Below are 13,579 nucleotides of genomic sequence, written 5' to 3'. Positions count from 1 at the left end.
CACAAGAAAAGTCCGTTTGATGTTCAGTACTGCAAGCCAAATAAATCCATATGCCAGAAGGTAAAAATAAATTTATGACCTAGTCCTAATTCATGAGATGAAGTTAACTGTGTTGTATGAATTTTATTAACTGTGTTATATGCATATTTTGTGAAGAAATAACAGTTGAATGAACTAACTAACCTATTTGATGAAGTAATAACCTCAGGAAATGAAGTAATATAAACTAACGTGTTTTGTATGCATATTTTGCTAGGAAATAAGATTGAATGAACTAACTAACCAATTTGATGAAGTAATAACCTAATGAAATGAAGTAATATAAACTGACTTGTTTTGTATGCATATTTTGCTTTATAATTACATTGAATGAACTAAATAACTTATTTCATGAAGTAATAACCACATGAAATGAAGTAATATAAACTGACATGTTTTGTATGTACATTTAGCTGGGAAGTATACTTGTAATGAACTAAAGAACCTAATGATAATGTTACAAACTATTTTAATGATGATATAAACTATGTTTCGAATGTTGAATTGTGGTTATGTGTTTCTTATATATAGGTGAAGATAACACAGGGGAAAATCCTCTAACTCACAACGGGGTGAAAAATCAAATGGGAGGAGAGGGATTAAGAGTTTCGGAAGATGTAGTTGAGGCAAGGTGACATGGTGATGAGGACATTTGTGCAATCACTTGATCGGCCGTCCCCACGCCCTAACAAATGGGCGGTGCCCAGAATCACGGCTCAGCCCATTGAGATGGGTTGGTGTGTCAAATTTGGATGATTTCTTGTATTGGACAAGTTTGTAATTTTTTTCTTTTTTCAAATGGAGAGTTTGTATTTGGTTATGGGGTTTATACAATGAGGATGGTGTGGTTTACCAACTTTCTCCTACAGTGGAAATAGTTGACTATTTTGGAGAAAATTCAAACGATTTTATTCATGCACAGTAGTTTAATGAATAATAAACTACTACAATGATGTAATGAATCTCATGGGATGAACAATAAATACTAATAAATATTTGATTACTAAAACACTTCACACAATCTATTCAATTTAAAGTTTGTCAAAAATTTAAACAAATTCAAATTCAGAGTGTAATGAAGTAGTAAAACACATGGAATAAAGTAATTAAATACAGTAATGAAGTACGAAACCTTTTTACAAAATTTAAATTACTTCATTCCAATAGTTAATTACTTCATTCCAATAGATTATTACTTCATTCCACTTTGAATTTGAATTTGTTTAACCTTTTTACAAAATTTAAAGCGAATAGACTGTTTGAAGTGTTTTCAGTTTATTACTTCATCCAGTAGATTAATTACTTCATTCCAATAGATTATTACTTCATTCCACTTTGAATTTGAATTTGTTTAACTTTTTTACAAAATTTAAAGCGAATAGACTGTGTGAAGTGTTTTTTCAGTTTATTACTTCATCCAGTAGATTAATTACTTCATTCCAATAGTTAATTACTTCATTTTAATAGTTAATTACTTCATTTCAATAGTTAATTACTTCATTCCAATAGTTAATTACTATAGTTAATTACTTCATTCTAATAGTTAATTACTTCATTTCAATAGATTATTACTTCATTCCACTTTGAATTTGAATTTGAATTTGTTTAACCTTTTTACAAAATTTAAAGCGAATAGACTATGTGAAGTGTTTTCAGTTTATTACTTCATCCAGTAGATTAATTACTTCATTCCTATAGTTATTACTTCACATTAGTTATTTCCCTCTTCAGCGCGCTTGTCTTGGATGACGGAAAAAACTCGCCCAGAAATGCTGACTTGAAATCGGCCCAAGTCTCAATAGAGTTGGGGGGCAGGCGCATGAACCAGGTGTTAGCTTCCCCCTTGAGCACAAATGGCAAAGCCTTAAGCCTATAATCATCCTCCGTCGCTCCTGCTGGTCTCCTCTGCGCCCTACAAATTTTGCAAAACTCATGAAGAAACTCATACGGCCCTTCATAGCTCTTCCCACAGTATGTAGGCAGGATTGCGATCACATGAGGCTTCACATCGCAGGCGGTAGCCCTGGAGTAACGACTATGGCTTGCGGGGGCTCTCCTTCAGTATGTGCGTTCAGCGTCCCGATCTCCGGGTCCTCATCTCCCTGGTTGGCCATTTCCCTTGGGTTGCCTTCCAACAGTGGTATCTCTTCTGGTATCGGTCCCTCTATGGTGCCCTTCTCTTCGTCACTACTCGTGCCTAGGTCAGACAAGGTGGTCGACAGGCCAGAACGAGTGGTTACGAGTATAGATCCTCGCTGAAGTATCTTCGGTCTCCCCTGGTCAGGAGCCGAACTGCTTCTCATAAACTGAAATGAAAAGAAAAAGGAAGATTATGCACAATATATACGCCAAAGTATCACACACAAAAGTAACTAGTAACGCCATCCATCCCTGGCAACGGCGCCATTTGAAAGGTCTCAGGATGCGTAGGTGTCGTTCAAGCAAGGATTTATCCTACTGGTCAGGATAGAGATCCTAACTAAGCCTAGACCCTGGTTTCAAAGATTCCTCAACCCACTCCTACTGATCAGTATAGTGGTGGTAAGGGTCGAATCCCACAGAGATGGTGCGTTAAAACAACCAGAAACACTAGATCTAAGCTAACTAGGCGGAATAGGAAGGAAAAAAAATCAAAACGAATAACGAACGGAAATCAACTTCATAGCATAAACACGTTCGGATCGTCAACAAGTACTTCAAAAGCAGGAAATATCTAAAAGCAACAAAGATCCTACGTAAAGAAAGCAAGTAAACTAAACTATGAAAGCGAATAAAAGTGTTTTGCCACTCCGGGCGATGGAATCTCTAACTACGGTCTTGCTGGCTGGAACGGACGATTTGGAACTCCAGGAACATCTAGATTCTTCAAGTGACCATGGCAGTGGCGAGGAACGAGATTCAGGACTGGGCTGAAGGACTGAACTCCGAGAGAATTCTACCTAAGAGTGATGATGATGAATAGTCTCTCCCTTTCTCTCCAAGTGGCTTCCTTTTATAGGGAGGCTTACCCTTGATTTTAGGGTAAAACCTTGCGGTGAGATGACTTCTTTGCCCTTAATTGTGATTGATCAGTCCCAGCTATCCTCCTTCTCCATCTCGAGCCATTTTTGCATGTATACTGGTCAGTACGTAATCGTCCTGACGCCCTTTTCACTTGAAGTATCTGAAACTCTGCCTACTGGCTAGAACGCTTACCCTGCACGCTTAAGCAACTAATTTTGCAGATATAATTCAATTATGCACATCATACTGACCTGTAACCTTGGCCTAGAATACGACTTATCACTGTCCGAGGAGTGATCCATAGATTCTCCCAAACCAATGTATCTGTCGGGCTCATGTGAGACCCTCCCACTGCTGCGCGGCACTACAATATTTTGAGTAGAAGTTTAAGTTTCGGGAATTGTTTGTACACTTGGTACTTGTTCTTGGTTAATGGAACTTGTGACAAAAGTTAGCTCATCAAGAGCCACTTCACTGCTGGGTTTATGATTCATTACATAGTCTTCCTCTAAGAATGTCGCGTGAGTGCTCACAATGACTTTCTTATCTCGGAGACTAAAGAATTCATAACCTTTCGTTCCTTTGGGGTATCCTATAAACAAACATACCTCCGTCCTAGATCCTAGCTTAGTTGGATCCTTTTCCAATACATGAGCCGGGCAACCCCAAACCTTGAGATGTGCTAGATTGGGCTTACGCCCAGTCCACAATTCATATGGAGTTTTAGGTACCGATTTTGATGGTAAATTGTCTAAAATGTGACTTGCGGAAAGCAAGGCATGTCCCCAAAACGAAATAGGCAGACGTGCATAACTCATCATCGATCGAACCATGTTTAATAAGGTCCTGTTCCTTCTTTCAGCCACGCCGTTCTGCTGGGGCGTGCCCGGCGCAGTCAGTTGGGATTGAATTCCCACTTCTGATAAGTAGTCCAAAAATTTAGCACTGAGGTATTCGCCTCCACGATCAGATCGTAGGCATTTGATATTCTTCCCATGATACTTCTCCACAAGAGTCTTAAAGTCTTTAAACTTGTCAAAAGACTCTCACTTGTGACGCATCAAGTAGACATATCCAATTTTCGAGAAGTCATCAATAAATGTGATGAAGTATCGAAAACCACCTCTTGCCTCAGTTGACATTGGTCCACATACATCGGAATGAACGAGCTCAAGTACTTCCTTGGACCTATTGTCCTTAGCCTTAAAAGGCCTCTTGATCATCTTGTCTTCTAAGCATGACTCACACTTATGAAAAGATTCCTCCTCTAGACCTTTGATAAGATCTTGTTGAACAAGAGAATGGATCCTCCTTTCATTGGCATGACCAAGTCTAAGGTGCCACAAGTACGTTTCGTTTATTGAATTTGAAGGTTCTTTTTGTTTCTTTGAAATTTTCGATGTTGTATTGAGTTCTGATTTGCGATTATTAAACTGTGTAGAAGTGATTGTGTACAGATTGTTTTCCATGATACCACGACAGATATAAGAACCATCTTTCTTAATAACGCAGTTGTCATTAAAAGAAGTCGAATATCCATCATAAACCAATTTAGAAACTGAAATTAAATTTCTTCTAAAAGAAGGTATCAACAAAACGTTCTTCAAAATCAAAAATCTATCACTACTAAAACGCAAATAAATGTCTCCCACTGCAACGGCCGCCACTTTGGTAGCGTCGCCCAGCTGGACTTCGATCTCACGATCATGTAGCCGTCTTGTCACCTGCAATAAGTCAGGATCAAAACAAATATTATCAGTGGCTCTTGTGTCAATAACCCAAGTGCAAATTGATGTCGAAGTCAAACAAGACTCGACAACTAGAGCCTGGTGCATACCTGTAGCCTTGCCCCGTTTAGGACAGTCTGGCTTCCAATGCCCATTTTCTCCACACTTGAAACACTTCTCCGTGGGCTTCTTGTTAGCCCTCTTCTTCTTCTTTCCCTTAGCTATCCTGGCCGGTCCTGAGTTCGGTGCCTGCCTTTTTCCTTTGCTAGGCTTTAAGCCAGAGGAACGAGGCGCCGAAATCATCATGGCCGCCTTAGCCTGGACCATAAGGTCCTCTGCCGACTGGAGTTTAGTCAACAGCTCTGCCAAGGTGTAATTCCTTTTGTTCATCTCGAAGTTAAGCTTGAACTATTGGAAGCTAGGGGGAAGACTTTGAAGGATTATCGTTACCTGGGACTCGGGATCGATTGTCCCTCCCAAGACCTCAATTTGGTTGAGGTGGCCCATCATCTCGAGGACGTGGTCCCTCACAGACGAGCCTTCCTTCATTGTCTTCGACATGATACTCCGAAAGGCTTGAGACTTCGCCGTTCGATTCTGAGTACCAAAAAGATTTTTGAGATTCTGCATAATCTCAGCGGCTGTTTCCATGGCTGAATGCTGATGCTTGAGTACTGAAGACATAGAAGCCAACATGTAGCACTTAGCCATCTCATTCGCCTTATGCCACCGTCTGTGTGCATCTCTGACTCCTGCCGCAGCGGTAGCCGCCGGCACTGGAGGTCGCGGGGTGGTGAGCTTAAAGATGTACTCATCTGCTGTGAGAAAGATGTCCAAATTTTGTTTCCATTCTATGTAATTTTGGCCCTCGAGTTTATTTTCTTTGAGAATTGCGGAAAGAGGATTGAATGACATATTGACGATTTGATTTGCACTGCAAAACAGAGTATTTTACTATTGTCATAAACTTATGTAAGAAGTTTGATTAGATTAACCATAAAACTTTTCAAAATCTTACAACTGTAAAATTAAAATTTTGTACCCTCCAGAGGAAGTCAATACGCATTAAAATCTTACAATTTTACTGGTCACAACACCGACGAATAGTCCAGAGACCACAGAGTGGCATGGCCGCCTAATGTTGCCTAAGCAAGACCACCGAATTTAGCATTACAGAGTCTCATTTCTACAACACACTCCCATAACAATGCTTGTGTGCTGCTAACAAGATCAAGCTATCTCATAAATCCTGTGTGAACTTCTGAATCTCGCAGTTTCTTAGGATTATTGTCCCCACAGAGCAGGTGGCGATAATATTGGAAACTACATTCTAGTTCATACTATTTATATTTGAGAAGTCCGCCCTCATGAACTTGCTATTTTCTTAGGATTATTGTCCCCACAGAGCAGGTGGCGATAATATTAGAAAAAAGGCTTCATAAATTGCAGACCAATTGATGGAGACCATATACAAACGTTGAGTTCGTAATTATAGCTTAGATATTTTGGGTTATGTTTTTACTTTAACTATCCTTAGCCTTGAGGCAGTTTAAGGCTTAATTAAATTCTGTTGGTATTTAATCTACTGGATAATTAAATCTTTTATTAATTGGTATCTTCCATTAGGAAATTATTGTTCTAGAATATAATTCTTATTCATGTCTACTATAAGGTATGTCTAAAATAAACAAATTATTTAATTCTTAATAAGACATGAAAAATTAAATTCAAATTAATTCCATGTTCAAGATTAGGAAGAGATATTTCATTATTTAATGTATTCATACATATCTATCCTCTTTAGGATCTTAGATATATAAATATTAGGAAACTATTAAATTATTCTTATCCATATCATCTAGGAATCAAAATATTATTATTTATTTCCATAGATATAGAAAATAATAAAGATATTCCTTAAATCTAGACAAATATTAGGAAACTATTAATCATCTATATCATCTAGGAATAAAATAATATTATTTATTTCCATAGATATAGATAATAATAAAATTATTCCTAAAATCTAGGTAAATCTTCCAAAAAAGATTTTATTTTCATTAAATATTAATATTTTAATGATATCTTTTAATAAAATAATTAAATAATCATTAAAATAATCTTTCATCGTTATCTCATCGTACGAGGTTCGCACGAACGATGAACGATGAAAATCCGACAAGTTCTTCGTCGGACCACGATGCACGAAGCGTCTCGGCCACCAGCGCGCAGGTGGCGCGCCAGCGTCTCGGTGCCCGGATCGACCCTCCGAGCCATCGGGTGTCCCGAGCTCTTGGCCAGCGGCGCGCACGGTGGCGCGCCCGCTCTCGGCCAGCTCGGACCTTCCGCCTAGGGTTCGGCCCGGTGTCTCGCGGTGTCTCGGTGGCTCTCGGACGAGCCACCACTCCGCGCCAGTCACCGCCGTGTCGACCTTGACCCGGGTTCCGTCTGGTGCGTGTGGTCTCGGCCGGCGGCGCGCACGAGTCCCCACTCATTCGCGCGTCGTCCCGTGATCACGGCTCTCGGCTCCCACTGTCTCGACATCCCTATATCGATCGCACGTGGTGCGTTCGAGCAATTCAAGTTCTTTGATTCGATAGTTCTTGAGTTCATCATGCATAATTAATTAAACAAAATACCAAGAACATGCTTCGCAATCAAATAACACATACATACATCAATTTCGCGAAATTTAAATCCAAATAATCAGAGCCAAAGACTGGCTCTGATACCAGCTGAAGGGGCTGGCAGCGGAAGCGTGCGTTCAAAACGGATCACATGAATTTAATCTATTTAGCAGATTATTTAGACAAAATCTATTCGCGTAATTATCACATGTATCATGCTCATAACTTGAATTAAAACATGCTTTAGCACATAAAATTCCTAAAACATGCTTACTACGGAATTAGCCAATTTACCTCGTTGATTCAATCAAGAATCGATGATGGCTTGCTCCGTCCCTATGTGAAGATCTTCAATACAAGACCTCGGATCTTCTGACTGGTGTCCCGGACTATACGCTGATATTTGTGTGGGCAAATCTCACCAACGTACTAGGACTCGAATAATGGAAGACAGAACTCAGCTCACGGAGGGAGCACAATTTTCGAAAACTCTCTCAAGAGGGGGGGGACGAAAATTTTGTAAAATAATTGTTGTGTTTTCTGTCTCCTTTATTCTCCTATTTATATAAGTCACATATTGGGCCCAGTCAGGGATCTAAGGAAAAATCTGGAACATGCCTCACCCAATTAGCTTTTTACTAATCAAATTGAACCCACAATTTAATATAAGCTTATATTGGAATATTACGAGCAGCCACTACAGAAGTAATATTGCACTGCCTTCCAAATCCGAAATTACAAGTATTCCGGGTTTCCTTTAATTGTATTTGATTTATTTCCCGCGCTTAAGATGGAAACATCCATTAATTAATTAATATCTGCTATAGACTTAATTAATTAACATATTTCGAATTCCAAGAGTGGACTTAGCAAGATACTCTTATTTATTATTCATAGAGTAATCAAACTCCAACTAGCTAGGTTCCGAATAATAAAACCTCGTTTCGAGCTCCTCTTGTGGATGTTATCAAACGAGACTCTCCTCGCGCATGTTTCAACATAATAGCAATCCTAGCACCTCTAGATAATGATCACCACTACCCAATATACCTGGATCGTTGGGTTACGAAAAACCCGCACCTTTGGTAAGTCAAAGTAGTGGATACTCAATATCGTATGCTCAATGCTAACGTACATTGATTAAGAAATTAATTCTCAAGACCTCGTCTTTCAGTAGATAGCATAAAGACTCGTCTTGCTGTTAGATCCATTCAGTGCTATACCACACCAACGTCATCTTATTTCAATAAGGTTTAGAAATAATCGGACTGACATTGCAACCTTTCGCGATAGGTAGTCTAGGCCTATCTAGGTTGTGAAATTCTTATTTTTTCTTTGTTTAGAACTGACCGTGTTACCTTAAATTGGACGACGCCCACAACCGGTCTACTAAAACAAAGACTTAGACTTTGTTATGTTTGCTCATACATTTAAATATGCAATAAACAACCATTAAATGTAAAACATAACAACATTATGAAAAAAATAATCTGTTGCATTTATTGGAAAATAACCATTAGAGTTTTACAGTATCCAATCACTCGAAAGGTGATTTCTAGTATACAAAACCCTAACAGTTATTCTACCCTAGAAGGGCGGTCGTGACAAAAGTAGTTTGAGGAATCTTCGTTTACTAAGGAAAATCTTCGACTTCACGTAGATGGCACGAACAAAACAAACCACACGCAAGAGCGCTCACTTTAATGTCAGAACGCGACAAGCATGGAATGAGTACCACCGCTACCAAAGAGAGGAAGGAAAAGCTCTGGGAGATTTTGTCGCCCGTTTTGAAACCCTGTGGAAAGAGATCCAAGGGCACTATGAGACGGCTTATGGTGGCATACGAAGGTAGTTGGGTTAATGTCCGAGAGTTGGAAAGAATGGATGGAAGCAACAGCCAGCAGTTTCACTTGGTACGAACAGTGAAGTAACGAGATGGATGGTGACATGAACGACTTCTTGAAGGCCGTGAAGTGTGCTCTAGTCGATTCCCGCTTTGAGTTACCACCAACGGTGAAAGAGGAGGAAGACGAGTTAGTATGGGAGGATAAACACATGGTTGAGGTTGGACCCGTGGCAGGAGGTGAAGCCAGAACGCGAGAAGGAGTGGTTTCGGGCTCCGAGGACGATTACGTATGGGATGCCATGGAGGATGACGAAGACCTCCATTTGCATGATGAGTATCACGAAGAAGAGGACCCGGAAGAAGAAGAGGATCTGGAAAAAGAAGAGGACCCGGAGGAAGAAGAGGACCCAGAGGAGGAGGAAAATAACGATAGATAGTTCGATGTTGTGTTGTCTTAAGTTGTTAGAACGAGTAAAAGTAGTACCTCTCTTGTTTTGATCTTGAACGAATGTTTTGTTTCCCTTTCCAAGCTTCTATAAAAGTTCCACGTTTTGTTTTTACTTTGCGTACTAGTGGTTTAACGTTTGTACTCGTGAATGAATGCAAGGAAGCCTTGTTTTGATAACAACGAATACTAACAACGATTCTAACTTTTGTTTTAGATCAAGATGCCACCGAGACGTAGACGTGGCCCAGGAGTAGGGGAAATGAAGAGGAACGGTCTGAGGGAAGTGTTGGGAATCAACCCCCGCCTCCATCACCACCCCTACCGCAACCTCGAGAAAAGGATTACATCAAGACATTCCGAAAGGAGAATCCCCCAAACTTTGATCGGTTGGGAGAGTCCCCCCCGAAGGCAGAGGCCTGGATACGCGACCTAGAACGTATCTTTGATTTTATGGAATGCACCGACAAGGAACGTCTGGCATGCGTGACTTATCAGATGACTGGGTCTACCGATTATTGGTGGGAAACTCGGCGAAGGACAATGGACTCCGCCCGCCGAGAGGCGTTGACATGGGACGAGTTCAAGGAGGAGGTGTATAATAAGTACGTCCCCATGAACTACAGACGAGCCAATACAGTAGAGTTCCACACCTTGAAACAGGGAAACATGACGGTGACAGAGTATGACCGTGCACTTTATGAGGTGACCCGATATGCACCCGAGTTGGTGGATACTGATGAAAAGATGGCCTCAAAGTTTCGTTCTGGCCTTAGAACGGAGATAAGAGTAGCAGTGACCAGCCGCCAAGGAATTCCCTACTCCGAGATTTTGAGTTGCGCCTTGGATGTGGAAGATATTAGGGTTTGTATACTAGAAATCACCTTTCGAGTGATTGAATACTGTAAAACTCTAATAATTATTTTCCAATGAATGCAACAGATTATTTTAGTCATAATGTTGTTATGTTTTACATTTAATGCATGTTTATTGCATATTTAAATGTATAAGCGAACATAACATAAGTCAAAGGTTGCAATGTCAGTCCGATTATTTCTAAGCCCTATTGAAATATGATGACGTTGGTGTGGTATAGCACTGAATAGATCTAACAGAAAGACGAGTCTTTATGCTATCTACTGAAAGATGAGGTCTTGATAATTAATTTCTTAATCAATGTACGTTAGCATTGAGCATACGATATTGAGTATCTACTACTTTGACTTACCAAAGGTACGGGTTTTTCGTCACCCAACGATCCAGGTATATTGGGTAGTGGTGATCATTGTCTAGCGGTGCTAGGATTGCTATTATGTTGAATCGTGCGCGAGGAGAGTCTCGTTTGATAACATCCACAAGAGGAGCTCGAAACAAGGTTTTATTATTCAGAACCTAGCTAGTTGGAGTTTAATTACTCTATGAATAATAAATAAGAGTTTCTTGCCAAGTCCACTCTTGGAGAATAAAATATGTTAATTAATTAAGTCCATAGCAGACATTAATTAATTAATGGATGTTTCTATCTTAAGTGCGGGAAATGAATTAAACAAATAAAAGGAAACCCGTAATACTTGTAATTTCGGATTTGGAAAGGCAGTGCAATATTACTTCTGTAGTGGCTGCTTGTAATATTCCAATATAGCTTATATTAAATTGTGGGTTCAATTTAATTAGTAAAAAGCTAATTGGGTGAGGTCATGTCCAAATTCTTCCTTAGATCCCTCACTGGGCCCAGTATGTGACTTATATAAATAGGAGAATAAAGGAGACAGAAAAAATAATTATTATTGCTAGAATATTCGTCCCCCTCTAGAAAGAGAGAGAATTCGGAAATTGCTCCCTCCGTGAGCAGAGTTCTGTCTTCATTATTCGAGTCCTAGTATTCTGGTGAGATTTGCCACACAAATATCAGTATACAGTCCGGGACACCAGTCAGAAGATCAGAGGTCGAGTACTGAAGATCTTCACGTGGAGACGGAGCAAGCCATCATCGATTCTTGATTGAATCAACGAGGTAAATTGGCTAATTCCGTAGTGAGCATGATTTAGGGATTTTATATGCTAAAGCATGCTTTAATTCAAGTTATGAACATGATACATGTGATAATTACAAGAATAGAATTTGTCTAAATAAACTGCTAAATAGATCAATTTTATGTGATCGGATATCCTGCACGCTTCCGCTGCCAACCCCTTCAGAATAGGCATTACCTAAAGACACGAGGGCAGCGAATCCTACACCGCCCGCACCCCAATTAAACTATCGAGACAAAAGGAAGTGGGAAGGCAACCGAGCTCCTTTTGACAACAAGTGACACCACTCTACCTTCCGCCAGCCACAAAACTATGGCCGACAGATTGTGCCACAACACCGGGGAAATCAACAGAGGGCACCTTTCTGCAACCGGTGCTCCAAGTATCACGCTGGGGAATGCAGAGCCGGAGGCATTCGATGCTTCGCTTGTGGTGGAAACAGACACATGTCTCGAGAGTGTCCGAACAATAAAGTAGGAATGAGGAATGGACACGGACAGAGGAAACCGCAGCAACCGCAACAACCGCAACCGATTCGGCAAGTGGCCCCACAACCGGCAAGGGCATATGCACTGAAAGGGAATCAAGGGCAAGAGCAACATGCCAACAAGGGCAAGGATAACTTGGCAGGTATGGGCAAGCTCCAGCAAGTACCTATTATCGTGTTGTTTGATATGGGTGCTTCGCACTCTTTTATTGCAATGTCTTGTGTGAATGCCTTAGAACTCTCTACTGCTAAGCTTGATTTGGGTTTGAGAGTGTCTTCACCTGTTGGAGGCCTGATTGATATTATGCAAACTTGCTTGAACGTAGAGTTTGTGTTACGAGAGTTAGGAGTTGTAGCTCGTCTTTTGCACGTCATGCCTTTGGAAAAACATCGACATAATTTTTGGGATGGACTGGCTTGCCGAGAATCACGCGACGATCCACTGCAAGTAAAGATAAATCTCTTTTCAATCCCCTGACGATAAACCGACTATCTTGTATGGGATCTCCATGAACCGACGAACCTCCATAATCTCTGCGTTGCAAACGTGTGGAAAAGAAGGACTTGAAGGTGGAAGATGTGGAAGTGGTACGAGATTTTCCAAACGTGTTTCCTGAAACTTTGCCTGGACCGCCGCCCGATAGGCAAGTTGAGTTTACCATTGATTTGGAGCCTGAATCCGCACCAGTATCGAAAGCACCTTACCGAATGGCCCCTAAGGAATTGGCTGAATTGAAGATTCAGTTGCAAGAACTGCTAGTTTTGGAATTTGTTCGACCAAGTGTGTCACCGTGGGGAGCTCCAGTGTTATTCGTGAAGAAGAAGGATGGAACGATGAGGATGTGCATTGACTATCGCGAGCTCAACAAGTTGACCTTGATGAACAAGTACCCACTGCCAAGGATCGATGACTTATTTGATCAACTCCGAGGAGCTGGTGTATTTTCGAAGATGGATTTGAGGTCGGGATACCATCAACTCAAGGTTCGACAAGAGGATGTTCCCAAGACTGCTTTTCGCACTCGTTACGGCCATTATGAGTTTGTCGTGATGCCATTTGGGCTGACCAACGCCCCGACAGTTTTCATGGACTTGATGAACCAAGTTTTCCACGAGTATCTCGATAAGTATGTGTTAGTCTTTATCGACGATGTGTTGGTATACTCGAAGAACGAGGAGGAGCATGGATGGTACATGCGAACGGTGTTAGAAACGTTGCGGAAGGAAAAGTTATATGCCAAGTTTAGTAAATGTGAGTTCTGGTTGAATAGAATGAACTTTCTTGGTCATATCGTGACGGCTAATGGAATTCAAGTGGACCCAGCAAAATTCGAGGTTGTGCAAAATTGGAAGTCGCCGAAAACGCGGAGT

General features: G+C 40.7%; 1 protein-coding gene across 1 annotated transcript; it reads left to right on the top strand.

The window, feature by feature from the left end:
• Positions 1–10,230: 10,230 nt before the first annotated feature.
• LOC121804053 lies at positions 10,231–12,686 on the top strand. Its single transcript, XM_042203604.1, has 2 exons — positions 10,231–10,551; positions 12,024–12,686. Exons 1-2 carry the CDS (start codon positions 10,231–10,233, stop codon positions 12,684–12,686), a joined length of 984 nt encoding a protein of 327 aa, XP_042059538.1.
• Positions 12,687–13,579: the final 893 nt, after the last annotated feature.

Source organism: Salvia splendens, chromosome 5 (genome assembly GCF_004379255.2).
Source record: "Salvia splendens isolate huo1 chromosome 5, SspV2, whole genome shotgun sequence".
Taxonomy (NCBI): Eukaryota; Viridiplantae; Streptophyta; class Magnoliopsida; order Lamiales; family Lamiaceae; genus Salvia; species Salvia splendens.
Note: the sequence above shows the minus strand (reverse complement) of the source record. Positions and strands in the feature narration are given on the sequence as shown.

What these genes read in the sequence shown, in the direction of transcription:
- LOC121804053 (XM_042203604.1), top strand. Translation starts at nt 10,231, where the DNA reads ATGGACTCCGCCCGCCGAGAGGCGTTGACATGGGACGAGTTCAAGGAG. An exon ending in TGGATGTGGAAGATATTAGG is followed by an intron (nt 10,552 to 12,023) that starts GTTTGTATACTA and finishes ACCTTCCGCCAG; the next exon opens with CCACAAAACTATGGCCGACA.